The 18,901-nt window shown below is 41.2% G+C and overlaps 1 protein-coding gene across 4 annotated transcripts; it reads right to left on the reverse strand.

The window, feature by feature from the left end:
• Positions 1-4,057: 4,057 nt before the first annotated feature.
• Positions 4,058-18,836, reverse strand: alpl (alkaline phosphatase, biomineralization associated). Of its 4 annotated transcripts, none has more exons than XM_020096839.2 (12): positions 18,665-18,836; positions 15,575-15,740; positions 14,638-14,757; positions 13,414-13,529; positions 10,966-11,140; positions 9,718-9,893; positions 8,648-8,788; positions 8,417-8,486; positions 8,146-8,280; positions 6,005-6,196; positions 5,755-5,874; positions 4,058-4,531 (listed from the first exon to the last, which is right to left on the reverse strand). In XM_020096839.2, the coding sequence occupies exons 2-12, from the start codon at positions 15,645-15,647 to the stop codon at positions 4,263-4,265; spliced, it is 1,587 nt and encodes a 528-aa protein (XP_019952398.2). In that variant the 5' UTR covers positions 15,648-15,740; positions 18,665-18,836; the 3' UTR covers positions 4,058-4,262. The 4 variants fall into 4 exon arrangements, with proteins under 4 accessions (XP_019952398.2, XP_069388707.1, XP_069388710.1 ...); XM_069532606.1 differs by having other exon boundaries at positions 18,661-18,836; XM_069532609.1 differs by lacking the exon at positions 18,665-18,836 and adding an exon at positions 17,389-17,621.
• Positions 18,837-18,901: the final 65 nt, after the last annotated feature.

Below are 18,901 nucleotides of genomic sequence, written 5' to 3' on the forward strand. Positions count from 1 at the left end.
AAAAGCTATCTCATCTCAGTCTCAATGATAACTTCACAGCTAACCAAACAACTTGTCTAAGACTGCTTTAGATTTACTGTAGCCCCTCATGATAAAACACAGCAGCGCAGCCCCCGCGCACTTCTTTTATAAGATCTCGATCTTTACTTCCAAGAGATGATTCGAACCTGTAAGTTTCCAAACTGCAATGATAAAATTATGAGATACTGTGAGAAATTGACCAGTTCCAGTACGTAGCAAGAAACTCCATCTGGTTGACTGTTTAAAAGATACGACTACACAGTCACTGAACACACCTGAAATCTGGAGTTGTTCTTGTGGGTCAAGGTGACTGAAAAACACACTTTTCCTGCCTGCCTATGTGTTTTCAACGGTTCTTAATCAGTGATGCCAATGATCAGCTCTCTCTGAAGCTGTTCCTCTCTGAGGTAAATGGGAGGCTGACTTCATCCTGTGCGACAGTGCGATAAGAGATTACCTTATCAATGGCCAACAGTTGGTGAATGCAGCTGGTGAAATGAGTTTGGTTGACAGGCAGACAACACAGAGGAGGATTTTCAGGCAGAAGTCACTCTTAACAATTAGTGGATGGAAATCTGCTGCATAATCACTCACACAGCAGCTGCCTTGATTATTTGCTTCCCAACGAGCCGAAGAATTGAGGCTTTGTTTCAGAAAATGCATGAACGGAGTAACTACCCACCAACCTGAGACACCTGTGTGTCTCTCACTGTTTTTTAGTTATTATATGGCTACTTTGACAGGAATTGCTTTTTAATTGGACCCTATAGCTGCTTTCAGACATCGGCACTGAACTCTGGACTTTCTCCGTCTGACCTCTTAGCATAAAGTCCGTAGAAATCCACTAGAATTGGATTTCCCGCGAGCGAGAGGCGCGGTTGGTCGATGATGCTTCAAACATGCGACTTGTTAAATTTAAAAAAGAAAAGAAATATCACTGAAAAAACAGTGACACACACGTAGAAGACATCGACCAAGACGTCAAGAGAGTTTGTGGTGAGAAGAGCCGACACTGGTGTCGGGTGCTGTAGCATGATCACTTGATCTCCACAACAGAGTTAATATGTGACTTCCTGCCTATGACTGCTGCACCCGGCTGCTCCAGCTCTCAGGATTTGATGCTGTTGTGAATGCATCTGTGCAGGGAACTTCTGCTGGGTTGCACATGTTTGAAAGACAAACTTATTCTCTGAATTTTAACCACAGGCCATGTCTGAAAACAGTCTCATTCTCAGATTCATCAAGTTCCCATAGTCTTAAGCCCCTGCACATTTCTGCAGGGCACTTTCAGTTATTATATTTATGACTTTAAGGCTGCACGGAGAAGAATTTGAGAAGCTAAATAAAAACATGTGCTGAAGTCGGGGCCATGTCTTGATTCTCTCTGCCCTCACTGGCTGCAGAGGGATTAACCCTCATGCTAGCTGCCCTCAGAGGGGTGATGGGAGCTGGGGGGTGTAGAGCAAGGTGATTCGGACATGTTCAAGTCTTCCCAGTTGGAAACAATAAGAGATTATAGAGATTATGAACAGGTTCAGAAATATGCAAGGGGAAGGACAAAATAACTCAACACTGAATCCAAAGAATTAGAAAGTGTAATAGCTAGAGGTAAACAGTGAAATTATTTTCAATATAAAACATTTAATCCAAATTATATTGAGATATGAGTTTTATTTCATGTTAAACACTAATTAAGAAACCTAAGTAAATAAAGTGAACCGTGTTCCTTGCCTGGTACTGATTAAACCCTGAGCTGTCATCCTCAATATCACACATTTCGAATTGTGTTTTAAAAGGGCTTGGATATAATTCTACACCTACTTATGTAAATTAGCCCACCGCTAACTCTACTCACCCTCCGTCTCACCTGCAGCTCCAGCTCCACTCAGCAAACACTCAAACCTCTGTTTGTTTTCTGTTGTGAACATAAGGAAGAGCAAATTGTATGAGGTCACCTACAAGTCCATGTATCAGAGTACAATTTATAATTTATGTTTTGCTCTCTGCAGCATTAGAAATGTATGTATGGACAATGTGAACCATTGGAAACCTTGATCCGGATTGCAAAGGACATTTTTTGTGTCATTAAGAATGTAATTCAAGGTTAAAAATGTGCATGCTGAGCTACTGTAGATCATCCAAGCGAAGGGGGTCAATGACTTTTCTGCCCAGGGAAGGATCTCTGCTTTGAAAAGGGGAGAATTAGCATCTTCTTGCAGCCTCAGTGCTTCTTTTATACAGCAGAATTACAGCTGTCAGCCCTATGTTGCTTTCTTAGTTTGATCTGTCTCAGGCTCTGTAATCTCAACACACTCCTTTTCTTTTTCAATTATTCCACCATGCCCACAGCGACTCAAAGGGCTGGAGATAATGATACAGATTTAAGAGAGAGGGTCCTCAATGTAGAGACGGATAGATTGATTGATATAAAATCACTCCGAGTAAAAGTGGCCAAATCAAAGCGAGGAGAGAGAGAGGATGAAAGGGAAATGATTGAGTTTCTGGTCAGAGAGATCGAGGTGATGTGTTTGATGAGAGACGTGATCATCGGTGTCAGAGCGAGCCATGATTTGATGACACAGTCAGAACTTTTTGTGGGTTCCAATGCTCTGTCACAGATGAGCAACTGATAGAAGTGTAGCATGGACAGAGATAATACTTCTGTGCATATATTAAAAGATCAGTTATTTAATATAATATTTCAAGTTCACAAAAAATCTTGTGGACAAAATACAGCTTAATGGATTTAAAGAGAATATTTCCCCTCTTAAGTATCTATAATTTGGAAAACTTGGGACAGTTCCATATGCAATTTGAACAAATTCCCCACTGCTCCTGGGTACGCATGAAGGAGTCCGGACATGCAGGAATCATGTGTTTTTGTTAATGGGCGCTGGCAGGAAAAGTTCTGGAGAATGTCCAGAGCGTTCTCACATACAGCCCCTCAAGAACATTTTGGAAGAATCTCAGTCCATGTCTGAAAGCAGCTTGATCATTTCATGTGACAAGTAGTAATTGTCTTTGTTAGCTGTTGGAGGTGTCATATGAACTTTTTACAGATGTCTCTTATAATATTGTTCTATGGAGAAAATACCACCAACTTATAACTCTGATTGGTTGATTGATTCTTCCTCACCAGTGATTGTTTGTTGCCTTAATCATTTTACCTCATCATTGATGAATAAAATAATAAAAAAAGACAAACAAGCGGTTTTCATTTTTCTGAGATTTTCATGGCCGTGAGTCATGTAGAAATACATTTGAGAGAAAGATGAAGTTGGGAGTTGAAACCCCTCTTGAATTTTCATGCTGTTCAACCTGATACCCATCGTCGTGTATTTCTAAATATAGAATACAAAAGATAAAACTGGATTACAGGGTACGGATTTGTAAAGCTGCCAAGAAGCATAAGAAAAATGTAATCAGCAAAGCAAGTTCACAAGAATACATTAAGTGGCCCCTGAGGCCTTCTGTGGATTCCAAGCAGCCATTATTTGTGGTGATACTGAGGGTATAGTGGAGACTGCATGGGAAGTTCATTTCATACACATTGATCACTAAACCTCCCCCTTTCATGCTTCAGCCAACAGGATTCCTCTGTTTTCCCAGTGAGCACGTGATGCCACAGAATGAGTGGCTTCAGTCCATTCACATTCCACACAAGCCACAACAGAGCGGATGGAAGAATACAACATACAACATATGGGAGATTTAAAGAAAAAAGATATTCACTGTTACATTTGGTCTTCCGCTGCAGATGTGCGTCGAATGGTGAATTTGTGACATTGACGGGGAAAGATAAACAGAAAAGAATAGGATTGTGTGTTGTCTGTAGAGTCGTTTCACTTGTCTCATGCCAAGATTTTTTTTAATGTCTATTCACAGTTTTCTTTAACTATTAAATGTTGACAAATTTGACTCAACAACTTTAACTGCAGCAACATTAACATCCACTCATGACAATTTAGGAGAAAGTGTATTTTGGAAATGAGAAAAAAACTTTTCAACCATTAATGTTGCGACAAAACTGACACGATTATCAGAAAACACATTTTTATTGGTCAAGAGAGTTTACAACTTCCATTACTGGACAAAATGTTATGTGAGGTTTTCAGTGCTTTTTCTATGCACAGGGTTAGACGCATCCTTATTTTTTTTACTGTTTCGCTAACTATACATTCAGTTGCTTCTGAATTCAGTGTCAAATTTGTCCATCAAAATGTGTTGTTGTCAGAGGTAAGTCAGCAGAGAAGTTGGGCAACTGCCAGAAGGACTGCGATGCTTGAGAGGGCGGGGTGTAAAGGGGGTGTGGTCCCGCTGGATGACATACAGTGTTCCCTGTTCTGGCCGATGCAGGCTGCGTAAGCCATCACGTGGGGGATGTAGTTCTGCTCATGGACCCCATGGAGTAGGTGAGCGAGGGGACCTTTAGCAAACACTGCAACATCCTCTCCTCCATGAGTCTCCATGGTTAGAGGTACAGCTGCCTGGGCCTGGTAGTTGTTTTCCTCTGAAAGGTCACAACACAGAGAAAAATGTTAATAGTTATTCTTGATGCCAAAATGAGGGATGAATAAAAGCCTCCTTAAATTAAAGGCTCCCTGTGGAGGTTTGGGCCTCTGGTAACACTAAGTGGACCCCCCTGATGTTGTGCACATCCAAAAGGATATAGACACACATAGTTTGTCCAATGGCATTAACACACCCGAAAAATGTTCCAACAAAGACAGGAAAGACGACTGAAGAGCAAATATGGATATAAACAAATGATGGTTTCAAAATTGGCTTTGCAACAACTCAACTCACACATGAAGGCTCACACCTCAGTTCACCTCACAATCAGTTCACACCAGGCATTAGAATTCATCCCTATGTGTGTCTCCAGTGACCACTCGTGATCGGATCTCCCCCATTCTATATGCAAATGAACCTCCAGTCTGATGCTTGCAAAGACCAAATGAATTAGCTAGCTTGAATATAGACATAGCTGTATTGTCAGTATGTTTATAAGTGTGTATGTGTGTGTGTCAGTGAAAGAGAGAGATCTCTGTCCTCCATGTGTCTAGGGAGTGTTTTCACCTGTACTTAGAGAGCTGTCCACTTGTGATCAGATCGCCTGAGACAAATGGTAAATGGCCTGTATTTATATTGTCTTTTCTAGTCCTGATGGCCACTCAAAGTGCTTTACAGTAAAGTACAGAGCGGCATTATTGTCGTGTGTACATATGTACACAATATATGCACATATGCATATATTTGTTTTTCTCATTTTATTGCTGATTGCTGGGAGTCACCTCAGAAATTCCATTGTATCCTGTTCAATGACAAAAAAAGGCCTCTTTACTTTACTACAAATCCATACAGTGCAGGATATGTGCAGCACTTTCTCTTCAATTTCAAACTTGCCCAAGGACACTTCGGCATACAGACTAGGGAAGACTGGAATCTGACCGCCGACCTTCTGGTTAGAGGACAACTGCTCTGACCTCTGAGACACAACCGCTCCCACACCGTCCATGGTTTCGGTTCACGATACGCAAAGACAGAACCACAGCACAACCCCACGCACATCCACAGAATGTGCAGCCTGTTGCATACATGTTGCATACATGTCCAATCACAACCCCTGGACCACAACCCTGCGTAATCTGAACCAATGCAGAAGTGCCTTTTAAATATAATATCTTTCCTAAAAAATATACACTGATCTGGTGGCTACATGATTTCACTTACGGTAATCAATAGTGGACACGTTCTCCCTCACACCACTGACAGTTTTGTAACCTGGTCCGTTCCCATATAAGATGGAGGTAAAGGGCTTCTGGTCAACATCACTCATCATGGGGGCCAGACCTGCAGATAAAGGAGACAGGGCATAAAGCATTTTCACCAGGATAACATTTTGGACTACTTAGAGTCATATTGTACAACAATGTAAAATAAATAGAAATAAATAGTAACGGTGTGAATCATGATTACATACCGAATATTGTGTTTCCTCTGAGTGTGTAGCCTCCGAAGTTGAACATATGCGAATGGTCCGCAGTAACTATGGTCATTGTATTGTGGATGCTTGTCATGAGGTCTGCCTGGCCGATGGCCCGGTCCATTTCCACAGCTTCATGCAGAGCTTGCTTGGCCTTTCCCTCATGGTGTCCATGGTCAATACGTCCCCCTTAAAGAGGAGGAAACACCTGAGGTCATTGCATACTTTAAAATTAACTTCAGCTGTCTTTAGCTGTTTGACCAAGAGAGGCTGGGTGCAACAATCCTTCCAATGGGTCTAGAAGTGTGAGACGGCCAAAGTAGTTGCACCACAGAGTGCCGCAGGAAGTCATTCCTGCCTGTGGCCATCTGAGTGTCGAATACTCTGAGTCAACAGAATGGAGTCATCACAATGCATATCAATGCTTGCACTAAATATTCAATGTACAGTATGCACATATTGCATATATTTCATATTTTATTTATTTATTTAGTTTTAATCTTATATGCTTATATTTCTACTCTCGCTTGGAGCAATTGTAACAAAACAAGTTCCACCTGGGATCAATAAAGTGTTTCTGATTTCTGATTCTCTGACAAACATTTTCATATGCGAACCAAAATTCTACTATCAAAAAGGTGTTGGGGTTTCAATCAACACCATATTATAGAAAAACTGACCTCTTAAGCCCATAGCTGAACTTATGCTGTGATACATGCAGGTGTTTGCATGTACAGAGGCTTATCAACAGCAAAATTCCTCTTCCTGCTATAGCCTACACATTGCTGACACCGACTTGGCTATCAACACCACATTTCCTGTTCCCACTGTATCCAATATCATGCTGATATTTTGGGCCGATACAGTTACAATGAAAATAAGACAGGAAAATACAAAATGTTCTTGGAATGGCTCAGGTTTAGTTTTCTCCTCCTTAGGCTTAATTTAATTCGCAGCAGTAGAAATTATTTATACCACAAACTATCACATTTATTTGTTTGCATAGTTGATTATGCTATTCCATGTAAATGTTACCTAACATTTTATTGCTGCGTTTTGCCCAAAAGTAACAAGAACTTTTAGTCGAAGGAACTTTCTAAGAGCAACCAATTGCTACAACAAGCTTTTCAGTAAAGTGGAGGATCCAACAATGGTGACACTATGAATATAGAAAAAGCAACATACACTACATGTACAGTAAACATGAAGAAAATTCAAATGATTTCCTGTTTGTCAAGTGGGAGTCAATGGCGGAAACGAGTTTTCCCTTGGCCTCTGGTTACCCATAATATAGAACAGAGTTTGCTGTTCCGTCTGCAATATCCGTGGGACTCAAGGTTGAGCTACGAAGTCAAACAGATAGCAAGTGAAGGAAGTTACAAATTATCTCTGCAAGAATGCACTCTGACGTTCTTTGCAGAGATATCTTGAAAACATACAACAATGAATAAGTGAGACGTGCCAATGTGTAGATGTGTTCTCTCCAATAGAGTAGCTCCACAAATAAGCTAATGGTGTCAATTCGGAGAGTTTATAAGCCTCTGCAGTTGGATTCAGAGAAGTCTGCATCTGACAATAGCTGAGTCCCAAATTAGAGGCCACATCATTTGGATGACTCAGTAGACATGCTCTATGAAGGTGGCTCATAGACCACGGTTGCAAGGTCATCTGAAATGAAACTATCTGTAAAGGATTTCCTATTTGTGCCACAAGCTTGTAAACTGTGATAGGTTGACTAGAGATGGATCCACTCACTGCATCCTTTGTTGCACAGGAATGGAAGGAAATATTTCTTAGCCACATTTCAATGAGCCTTTTAAAATGGTAAGGTCTTGGAAAGGAATTGGGACACAGCTTCTATTGAGCCTGCCCACGTTACTTGCAAGGTGTGAAAGTAAGCAATTGTCCTCAAGCTCTCTTTGTTTCATTTTTCACACAACTACCTCCATTGCTTTGTGTGTGAACAACCAAGTCCAGCACCATGGATGCCTTTTGAGCTCAACAGGCAGTTCTCCCCAATTGTAGGGTTTGTTTAAGTCAAGTGAGAAGTGTGAAGCATACTAAATTAACCCAGTATAGACAAACAGTACATCCAAAGCAAGTTAACACTTTTCAGTACAACACAGGTAAAGATTCACCTTCCACAAGCAGGTAAAATCCACTGGGGTTCCTCCTCAGGATCTTGATGGCCACCTCCACCATCTCTGTCAGTGAAGGGTCATTCTCTTTGTTCCTCTCCAAGTCGTATGTCAGATCCCCAGGTTCAAAGAGACCTGGAATAACAGTTCAAGGAGAAGTAGGATATAACTGGAAGAAAATAAGCCCACAGCAAATTCATGCACGTACAGTATGGCTCTTCATTTACACTTCAATGAGAGTTTCATAATGACACTAAGGCTGAAAACTCACCCAATAAGTAATCCACGTTGTTAGGGTTCAGTGATAAGAGCTGACTCTTGTTCCATACATAATGGCCTTTCTGCATATTAAAAAAAGAAAGACAAATGTACAGTGCAGTGTAACCGGTAATGCTACAGTCACTTTGAACTCAAGACAAAATATGCGAAAGTAATTGGGAAGATAAAAGAGGGAGCAGAAAGCAGAGGGGAGCAAACCGAATGAAGAGGAGGAGAAATTTACTTTATCCTTCATTCTGTCAGTCCATTCCTGAACCAGGTTTCTGCCGTCTTTGCGTGTGCCGCTGTGCTTCGCCATGCTAGGGTACTCCACATCTGACGTGTTTTTGGGGAACATGTACTTCCTGCCTCCACCCATAATTACCTGAAAAGCCACAGAATAGAAGACAAAACTACTGTCTCAATCACAGCCATTTTTGGAATCCAATGACCACATGCTCAGAGAATTGCAGCAACACAAAAACAATGAAATTGAATATTGCAGTTGTAAGGGTACTAGGAATAAACGTTGGTTTGTTTCAGTACAAAGCTTCTGACAATTACATTTTCAAGTTTGTTTTAAGCCCAATTGGGTTCATTTAAGTTAAATGGAACCCACATAATCTAAAGGTGAACTAAAATTCAGAGAGCTATTCAGTGAACTTACCAATTACTTCCTTGATTATTCAATTAATTGCTTTGTCCATAAAATGCCAATCACAGTTGTGTAATAGCAACTTTCTTGTTTTGTAAGACCAGCAATTAAAAAGAAGGCTTTTAATTGGACTATTATGACACAGTAGTACTTACAGCAAAATACACATTCACATAGTAAGACTGCTAGTATGTAAACAGCTGATCAATACTTAACACAATGTCCAGCTGAGACCAAAGGGAATATCATCCATTTTGCAAGAAATTGATCAGAAACCAAAGTTAGGCAATTCAAATTATGACCCGATGAAGTTATTACAGTTTATTCTGAGGGGACCATGATTTAATTCTACAGTTTTTTCTTTCAGAGATTTTGCAATAAACTACATGCATACATGTTGGTTACTAATGCTGGTGGTGCTAGAGGAAAAGTCAGGGGATCACTAGAGTCACTGGGTTTAATTCTCTGGATGTTTGGATAAATGCCTGTGAAAATTTCAATCCACTGCAATCCATCCAATACTTATTTTAATCGGAGTGATATACCCAAATAGACATAAAGTCTAAAGCCATGCCGCTAGCATGGAAAAAACACACAAAAAATTTGTGTTCATCAAAGAATAGTTTCAGCTCTGGTCAGAGTCAATGCTTTCCACTCACATCAATGTTGGGAATGTTTTCGAAGAGCTGCCTGGCGATATCCTTACAGCCAGCCTGCAGCGCTTCATCTGGCATCTCGTTGTCCGAGTACCAGTCTCTGTCCACACTGTGGGCGTAAGCTGCACTGGGAGTTGCGTGGTTGACACGCGTTGTAGTCACAATTCCCACTGACTTTCCTGCATTTGACACAAACACATACAGTACGTCCGTCTGAATAAAAGAAGAGTTTCTCAAAATTCACAATATTTTTATTGACGATTGTAAACACAAAATTCCAATTCTGGGAATCACTTCACAGGCAATTATTATCTAAACAAAGTCAGCACTTATCCTTTAAACATATAGAGGAAATCATAAAACATGAAAAACCTCTAGTTAATCTTCTGGGTGTAAAAGTTAAAAAAAAAAAGACCGGTAAAGCAAGAACAGGCCAGTCTTGTAAAATGAAAAAACACACTTCTATTTGCTTTGTACAGGAGGTCATCTGCTGCCTGCCATGTCCCCCGAGGAATGATTGGATTTCTTATTATCTGTGACCTTTGATCCCTCACACACACACACACACACACACTAACACACACACACCATGACCCTCACCCACCCCCAAGTTGTCCCAATCACTGCTCTCTAAAAATCCAAGGTTTAAATTCCTTTCACATCTTGTTTCCTCTTCTGTGCTGCCTTTATCATTTTGTCTTAAAAACATTCAACAGATGAAATAACATAACACTGATGCATCCTTGAAAGGTAAATGCTCATTCTCAAAGTAAATCAAATGTCAGTCATTGGGACTCTAATAAAATAGGCCACGTTTGTGGCTTTTGACTGAAAATGTTTGTATGAGATGTTTCGGTCTGGCACTATGGATACAGCATTTAACTCCTTATTGAAAGTAAAGTCACTCAAACCCATGTGTGACTGGTTTTATATGTGTTAAACAAATACAAACCACTTTTTAACAATGATTTGATTCAGGGATGCAGATACATCAGGGTTAGGAAAACAACTAAAAACCTTATGAAACTTGATGATTGGTCTAGTGGACTAGTCTATAATGAGAACATGAAAATACACTTTGTGGTTGAATAAATGTCACTCACAAACAGCTCTTAAATAACTGTGGATCAAATGATAAACAGTTGAGAAGGTGAATGAGCAGCATTGACTAAAGCCAGAATTCTGCATCCAAGCCACAGATCTTGAGACAAGGAAACTGAAACAGGCCTGTGTTAAATCACGTCACTCTACCTGCATCTTTAGCCCATCTGAGGATGGAGGTGACCTCGTTCCCCTTTGCAGTCTGACACTGGGATCGGACAGCAGCTGCACTCACGCCCACTGTGCCCTCGTTGGCCTTCACCCCGCAGAGGTAAGCTGTGGCCGTGCCAGCGCTGTCTGGCACCTGTGCATTCGTGTTATATGTCTGCAGGGACACAGGGCATTGACATGTGATCAGATTGCAGAGATGAAATTGGATTGTTTATAGTCATTCTGATGTTGTGTGAACATGACAGGTGCTATCCCTTCAGTAACAGCCACTGACTAAAACATGATGATTAGTCAGTAAACTTTCTATTACCGATTGTAGAATTGCTGCTCATCAATGGTAAATCATTGTAAATTGAATATCTCCTTTGGTTCAACATTAACTTGTGAATCGAAAGCTCTGTCTGCCAGCTCCCTCTTTACCACAACAGTCTGGTACAGAGCCTGTCTTATATCTGCCACTACCCAAATCTGCCCTTCAATCTCCTGCTCTATTCTACCTTCAGTCGTAAACAAGACCAAGATACAGAATCTCCATCCCAACCTGAATGAAGCAATCCACTGTTTTCCAGCAGAGAACCATGACCTCAGACTTGCTCATCCCAGCTGCTTTGCACTCAGCTTCAAACTAACGCAATGCACGCTAAAGGTCATGGTCAGATAAAGCTAACAGAACCACAGGAAATTCAGAGTCCCCCAAATTGTACAACCCCACCCTCCCAACTGCGTCAGTGAAAATACTGGTGGGAAGGGACTAACTTGGCAGATATCAGTACCCTTAGGGAATGTGTTTGACTTCCCACGCCTACAGATACAACTTTACACAAAGACTGGATGGCTCATAACAGCGGAATCTCATATTCCCATAAAATATTCCTCACACGTTCTCCAAAGAGACCAGTCATAGTTCTTCTCCAAATTCATAAAACATATGTAGACTGGATGGACAAACTCAAGCAGCCCTGCGAGGTTTGGTCCAATGTGTTGGTCTACTGTTTCATCCATGTTGTTTCAAAGGAATCTGAGGTTTGTCATTGCATCCTTGCGCAGCACCCTGGCAGCCACCCAAGGAAGCTTTCCTTGGGTGGCTGAACAGTAAAAAGTAAATTCTCAGGTACAGGACCTTTGCCAGAGATATTGGAGAGCCCCCATCCCCCCCAGAATTCCTCCCCTGCTGAAAACAGCTTGGGCTAAGCCCTGTTTCCCCTTCCTGAGATTGCCTGAGCATTCTTGACGCCAACTGAAACTCTTTCTCCATGCCCTCCTTGAACTCCTCCTACACAAAGGTCATCATGGTCCTCTCGGGTTCCCCAATTTTCCTAATCCGGGCAAGATGATGCAATCTCAAAGTCCCTGTTAATGTTAACAACTCTTGGTCTGGCCTCTCCCCTGGGACAAAATTGCCTTGGGAGACCCTACTAGGGGCTAAGGCCCCTGATAATCCTGCTCTCAGAATGACTGACACACAAATCCGTCCACCATGTACCATGTATTCGTGTCAAGTCATGTATTGAGACGGAATGAATGCAAGATAATTAAATTTTGTTTCGGTTATTGTCTAAGATGCCACTTACACTACAGCTGGAACTGGATGCTCGAGCAATGAAGGAATGTTTTTCAACTATGGACAACAATTAAGCTCCATAGCTCAGAGAAACAAGCTATATCAGGCTTTGGTTACACAGATATTACTCATTAGTAAGATAAAGTAATTTTGCTAAACAAGATTTGTGGTTAACCAGGTAACTTCAGGTTTAGCCCTGGGATTTCTGACACAAAGCTTTTTCACCTCCTACTGGGGTTAATCACAGTGGTAGCTGATTCATGCTTCTGAATTGAGGCTACACCGCGTAGCACATAGCCTATGCATGGGGCCAAGCATTCAAAGTTGTGTGTAAGTGTGTGTGTGAGTTGCACTGCAATTACACAGCCAAAACACTATTGGTGGTAGAGTTTCTATGCTGGTGGTGAGTGTATTTCGGTTTCTGGTCCGCTTATTTATAAATTATCTGGCGTCTCTGTACAGGCTACAGTGTAGCTTTAATGCAGAAACATGAATTGGGCTGTGCGTTGCACCTCTAACTTGCTTGTAGCCAGATGAAATCTGAGGGATTAGCCAATGTAAGGCTTAGTGAAGCCATATAAGGAAAATGCATCCTTTTCATTGAACATCAGAGTCTTTTCATCAGAATTGTTGATAGCGAAAAAAATATAGAATATTGCCACTTGTTCTTAATCTAGTACATAAACATATACAGGTATACATAAAGAAACTAATCGAACAAATCTGTATCATGATACACAGCCAGATTGACATAACCCACTAAATGACCTTGTTTACAGTCACAGACCTTTGTCAGGAAACCATCAATGGCCAAAGCAAGATCAATACATTCCCCTATACTGTGTGATATAATGACCATATCAGACCTTAGCCAGAGACACAAAAGGGAATTTGTCCATCTCCAGCTGCGTCTCCTCTCCGCTCTGTCCATTCAGCTGACCCTTCAGGATTCGAGCAGCTGTTACCGTGGGAACGCCCATCCCTAAGCACCAAAAGTATACTGTTAGATGGTATTATCTTTCTCCCTCAGGGTGAGCAGGAAAGACAAATATTGACACATTTCATTCACTGCTGTGCTCATTTTGTAATGTATGACAGACTGTTGCCTTTTTGCCACTTTAGTGAGATAAGATTACTGCTATGAGACAAAACATTTACTTAGAGAGAAATTACTTTTAAAACAGACACTCAAAGGAAAATAAGGAAAAAGAGAGAAACTTTTGAGGGGACAGGAAGAAAAGACCTTGTGTAGTTGATCTGTGAACAGCTTGATCCATCACGTTTTCGTTGTTGTTCTTTTGTCTAGGATGAATATCTGAATGTCCTACCCACAAACTCATGGTGTCTTATACCATTTTAGGTCACAAGAAGTGAGGATGTATTTGGATATGGATCTGGAAGAGCTGCGTGAACTGAAAATGTCATTACTCTATTGGTGTTTGGTTTGGCCTCCCTAGTGATAAAACTCACTTGTATGTTGAACTCTGTCCTGCACAATAATAAATCTAAGGCTTAGAGACACAATGGGTCAACGTGAGACTCATTACTTTCACTCTAGCCATTGGTTTTCTTGGGATTTGCCTGAGAAACAGTTTCCAGATAGACAATCATCTCCTGTTGCGTCCTGCCAACTATTTCTCAATGCCATAAGATGCTGCCTGTTATTCTGTAACTATACTAACATGAGCACGCATGCTGCAGTGCACAAGAATGTCTCTCTGTGCATGTTGTCCAAACAGAGAGAGCAGAGGCCCGATGGAGGATAAAAGTTATTATGCAACCAACGAGCGTCCCGGCACAAACAGAAGCCCAGTGATGTGGTGGCAGCGCAGTGTAGTTTACTGTTAACCATTAAAAACAAATCTCATTTTCCACTGGGTTGATGGATCTTTATAAAGAGCATTTTAATTTGCATAAACTATAAACTTGGCTGGGTTTTTTTTTATAATTAATCACATCTATAGATAAATAACAAGGGCAATGTGGTCAAGACTGAAGAGAATCTAACAATTAGGGTGTTTAGTGATGAGATTACTGAAAACATTTCCCCCTTTTAGTGGTTTTACACAGGATGAAAAATCTTGATTTACCATCTCCAAGGAAGAGGATGAGGTTCTTTGCTTTGTTTGTATTGAGCTTTTGCAGAGTCAGGGCGTTTTTCAGGGTCTGCTGGGCCCACACATTCCAAAACTTAGGGTCCTTTTCTTTCTCTGTGCATCACAATAAACAATAAGAAGTCTGGTTGGCTGTGGATGGTTACAGGATTCAACAGATACATTTTATTACAGTAAATGTGGATCAGATTATTCAGAACACAGTTATGTTTCACTTAAAGCAAGGGGAAATATATTTAAGGAAATATTCCCAAACTTTATAATTTAATGATGATTTGGAAATTTGAAAAAACGTTCTTACTCATCACCACTATGACCACAACATGTATGACAGTAGAGATGAAACAAGTGGGCTATTCAATTTGTTGAAGTTGAAATTAAAAAAAACTATTTTGATAATCATTTTACAATTAAGGTCTATTTTTAGGAAGAAAAGATTTATGTTATAAGAATTTCTGTAAAATATTTATTATTGATTTCTTAGTAAGCTATGATAGTTAACTTTTTCAATTACTTCAGCAGATTAATTGATAATTAAGATAAGTGTCAGTCGCTGCTCTAGCTCCTCATGTCAACCCTTTTAGACAGAGTCAAATTGTGTACAAGGGTTGACAAGTTAAGAATCTGTGTTCGTTACACCGGATAAGCTTTTTTTAAACAACTGTCAAGACGATGAACAGGATGAAACCTTTTTAGAAACAATACATTCCTGTTATTTTCTGAATTGGCTCAAATTTAAGGGTTAGGGTTAGGGTTAGACAAAACAGGAAATCCTTTAGGATAGATAAACTTCCTTTAAGACTTTTAACGTCCTCCTGCAAACTGAAATAACTGTGTGTTCTGAACATGTGTTGCTGAGTTACTTACTCCGTTGTTGTTTGTGTGGCGTCTGACTAACAACACAGTAACTTACCAGGGAATTGCGGCTTCCCCAGACTCCCCAAGATCAGACAGGAGCAGATAATGAGCAGGGCTGTCACCTTCATATTTTCTTCTCGGTGGCTGACGTGTTTCTCTAGACAGCCATAACATGCCACTTGGAGCAGCTGAGGGAGCCCGTCTGCTGCACAGCCTCACAGCTGTAGGAGAGAAGGTAAACACAGTAGTGGTTAAGTTTACGTCATCTTGTCACTTGCTGACGCTGACATACTGGTTTAGTATTTATTTTACTCAGAACGGTTTGAACTAAACACACCTACTTCAGCCTGATACCAGCACTTCTGGTTCACCTTGTTGCTCTGCAGGTTGAGTACAACCACAGGCTCTTCTTGCTGAGTGTGTCGTGTTAAAGGATTTTAAGCCCCCAAAATGTTGACATGAAGTAAGCAGTCAGGTGCAGTGAAGGTCATTTAATGTGGATTAACAGGCTCACACCAGCTCTGATTGTGCTCCAGGCTATGCAGAGACACATGAACTGAGCAGATGCGCAAGGAGACGACAATGGGAAGATGACGAAATGAGAAGATACACAAGGGCCTGGTGAGCCACACAGGTGAAACACACAATCTAGACACAGACACACAAGCAAAGAGAAGACATAAAAGTGGAAGAGTCCGTAAAGAGGGGCAGATCTGGACAAGGCAACAACTGGAGCATTAGTTCTTTGCTCAGCTTGGCCTTAAAAGGAATAGTGGAGAGAAGTGGTGGTATAACTCATCCCCTCGCAGCCTCCATAGGCTTTCTAAATAAAATAAGAAAAGACTGGTGAAGGCGTAAAGAACAAGAACACAAGCAGCAGTCTGCTTCATGTCATCAAAGCAATATCACATTTCTTTATATTTTCTCGTCCATTCGTGGCCTCGCTTGTTAAAAAGCCAGTCCACCGCTGGGCCTCGCAGCAGAAACGAACGGAACGCTTGGTAAAGTGAAGCTTTGGGCCTTGCTGCGAATGCAAGTAGTCACAGCAGGGGCCCATGTGGGTCCTGGCCAGTAAGGCTTTCATTTATAATTATCCACACCCTCCTCCTTTCTTCCCCGTGCTTACAGTCAAGGTCATTTTAATGGGATTGAGCTCCATAGCACCGAGAGGTTTACGGGGCCATAACAAAGCCGATTAACACCAGATGATTGACTGGACACATCCGGCACCAAGAGAGAGACTCAACACAGTTATACTTTTATCTCAAAATGATGTCACCTGTGCAGTGGTGGCACAAGGTTTCTGATTATTTTTGGTTCAGTTTACACAAAGATCTCATTTACGATTCCGCCCCACACAAACTGCAGCGTAAGTTCGTCTACTTTGATGTAGTTAAATCAAACGCTCTAATTTCACCTCAAGTCTTGAGTCATTCACTTTACATGCATTTTGATTTTGAACTGCACTCTTCCATACTGAGTATAAGAAAATGTTTGTACCAGGATGGACTCTGAACCAGGACATGGTAAAGTGGATTTAAAAACAACAGATGATATTCAGTAGAGCTCATACCTCCTCCAGACCCACACCAAATTACACACACTCATAGATATCACTTCCTTAAAAATATTCGATTTTTACATTCAAGGTCCGTGAACTACACCCTGGTAAAGCAGTGAATATGTGAAAGATAAAGCCATGTTTCACAACGTTGAAGATTGTGGAAAAGAAATTCCTCTTCGCCAATCATTGTTCATCTTCCACCAGGTTTTATATGTAATCCTGCTGACAACCAAGCCAACAGACAAACAAACTAATGGACAGAGGCCAGAACTTAACCTCCTCAACTGCGTTGATGTCCTGTTTACCATTCCTCAGATGCAGCAGACCCGAGTGACCTTAAACGGTGCCAGGTCCACCAAGAGGCAGCGCTCCAGCCAGTCTGCAGGTGAAAAAGCAGAGCAGAGCCACCACAGCCACCAGCAGGATGCTGCACAGGACAGTGGTCAGTATCACGTGAAATCCCACTTCAATCATTGTGTCACCAAGATTCCGGCTGCTCCCGGGTGTCCACAACACACAGCTCAGTGTCACACAGAGTTAGATTTTCCTCTCAGCGACTCTACCTCCCCTCAGCTCCATGCTGAGCTGCTACTGAAGCCCTGGAGCAAGTTACTGCCCCAGCAGGTAGCAGCTTCAAAGCATGGCTTAGGCTTTTATTTATGCTCACGAGCATGGAGCTGACCTCCAAAAACATTCGATCTCACCATTTATCACTGCTTCACTTCAAGAAAAGCAAAGCCGATGAGTGCTTTGTGTGGCTCGCAGACACATTATCCTCCCTGTCTCTGCTCGCTCTCACTGGCGACGACACTTATCACAGTTGCCAGTTTTTAAATAGGCAACTTGGTTTGCTCCTCACACCAAAGTCTGCATCACCCAGAGTCTTGTACGCACACAGAATAACTAACATCTAGAGAGCAGCTCTCTCTGAGGGGAACATCTTACTTATTCGTGCTTACTTATCTGCTAAACATCTTGATTTCTCACCATGTATAAATATGTATCAGCTACAAAAAAGAAAGATAATATAACTGATTTTATAATCTATGGAACTGTGTCAAGAAATACATGGATTGTAGCAGTTGAGAGCATCCTTAACTTTGTTTTACCCTCATATAAACCGCCAACATATAAAGAATCTGTCTTTTCAAACATTTTCTTGCATGCAGCCTCTTATTTTAAAGGGGAAGGGGGTTGGGGAACAGAAGGGGTGCAGGGAAACCCACCACAACTTTTACAATCTCCGATCGTCTAAAACACTTTTAGGATGTAATCAAAATGATGAGGTCAAATCTGTTATCACTAATAAATAAATGAGTCAAAACTAAATGAATGAGGAGGAAAGAAACAGCAAGAGTCTGTGCAACAGGCAACAAAAACCAATTAAAATAAAATAAATCTAGATTGAATGATTCGAATCTGCAGAGCAAACTCACAGGAATTAATGAATCAGAGAGGAAGATGCAAAGATGCAAATACATGACTCTAAAAAAACGCAACCTGTGAGCATATTTATGTCTCTGTCTCCCAAATGCAATCTGTTTTAATCTCTATAAAAGAAACTCAACAAAACTTACTTACTGCAACTGCTTCTCCAGGAGGAAATCTACATGCAGCTCATTCAGTCTCCTGGATTAAATGTGCACCGCTGCTTCCACGTCCCTTTTATAAGGCCACGATTGTTCCACACTGCTCCTCCGGAGATCTGAGAATAGCGGTCTGTATCCCACGAGGCGAAAAGGACAAAAAAGAAAAAGACCTTAGAAATAACGGAGCTGCTGCTGCTGCTGAGGGAGAAGATGGACCGAGAGCGCTGCC

The sequence above is a fragment of the Paralichthys olivaceus genome, chromosome 2, assembly GCF_024713975.1.
Source record: "Paralichthys olivaceus isolate ysfri-2021 chromosome 2, ASM2471397v2, whole genome shotgun sequence".
Lineage (NCBI taxonomy): Eukaryota > Metazoa > Chordata > Actinopteri > Pleuronectiformes > Paralichthyidae > Paralichthys > Paralichthys olivaceus.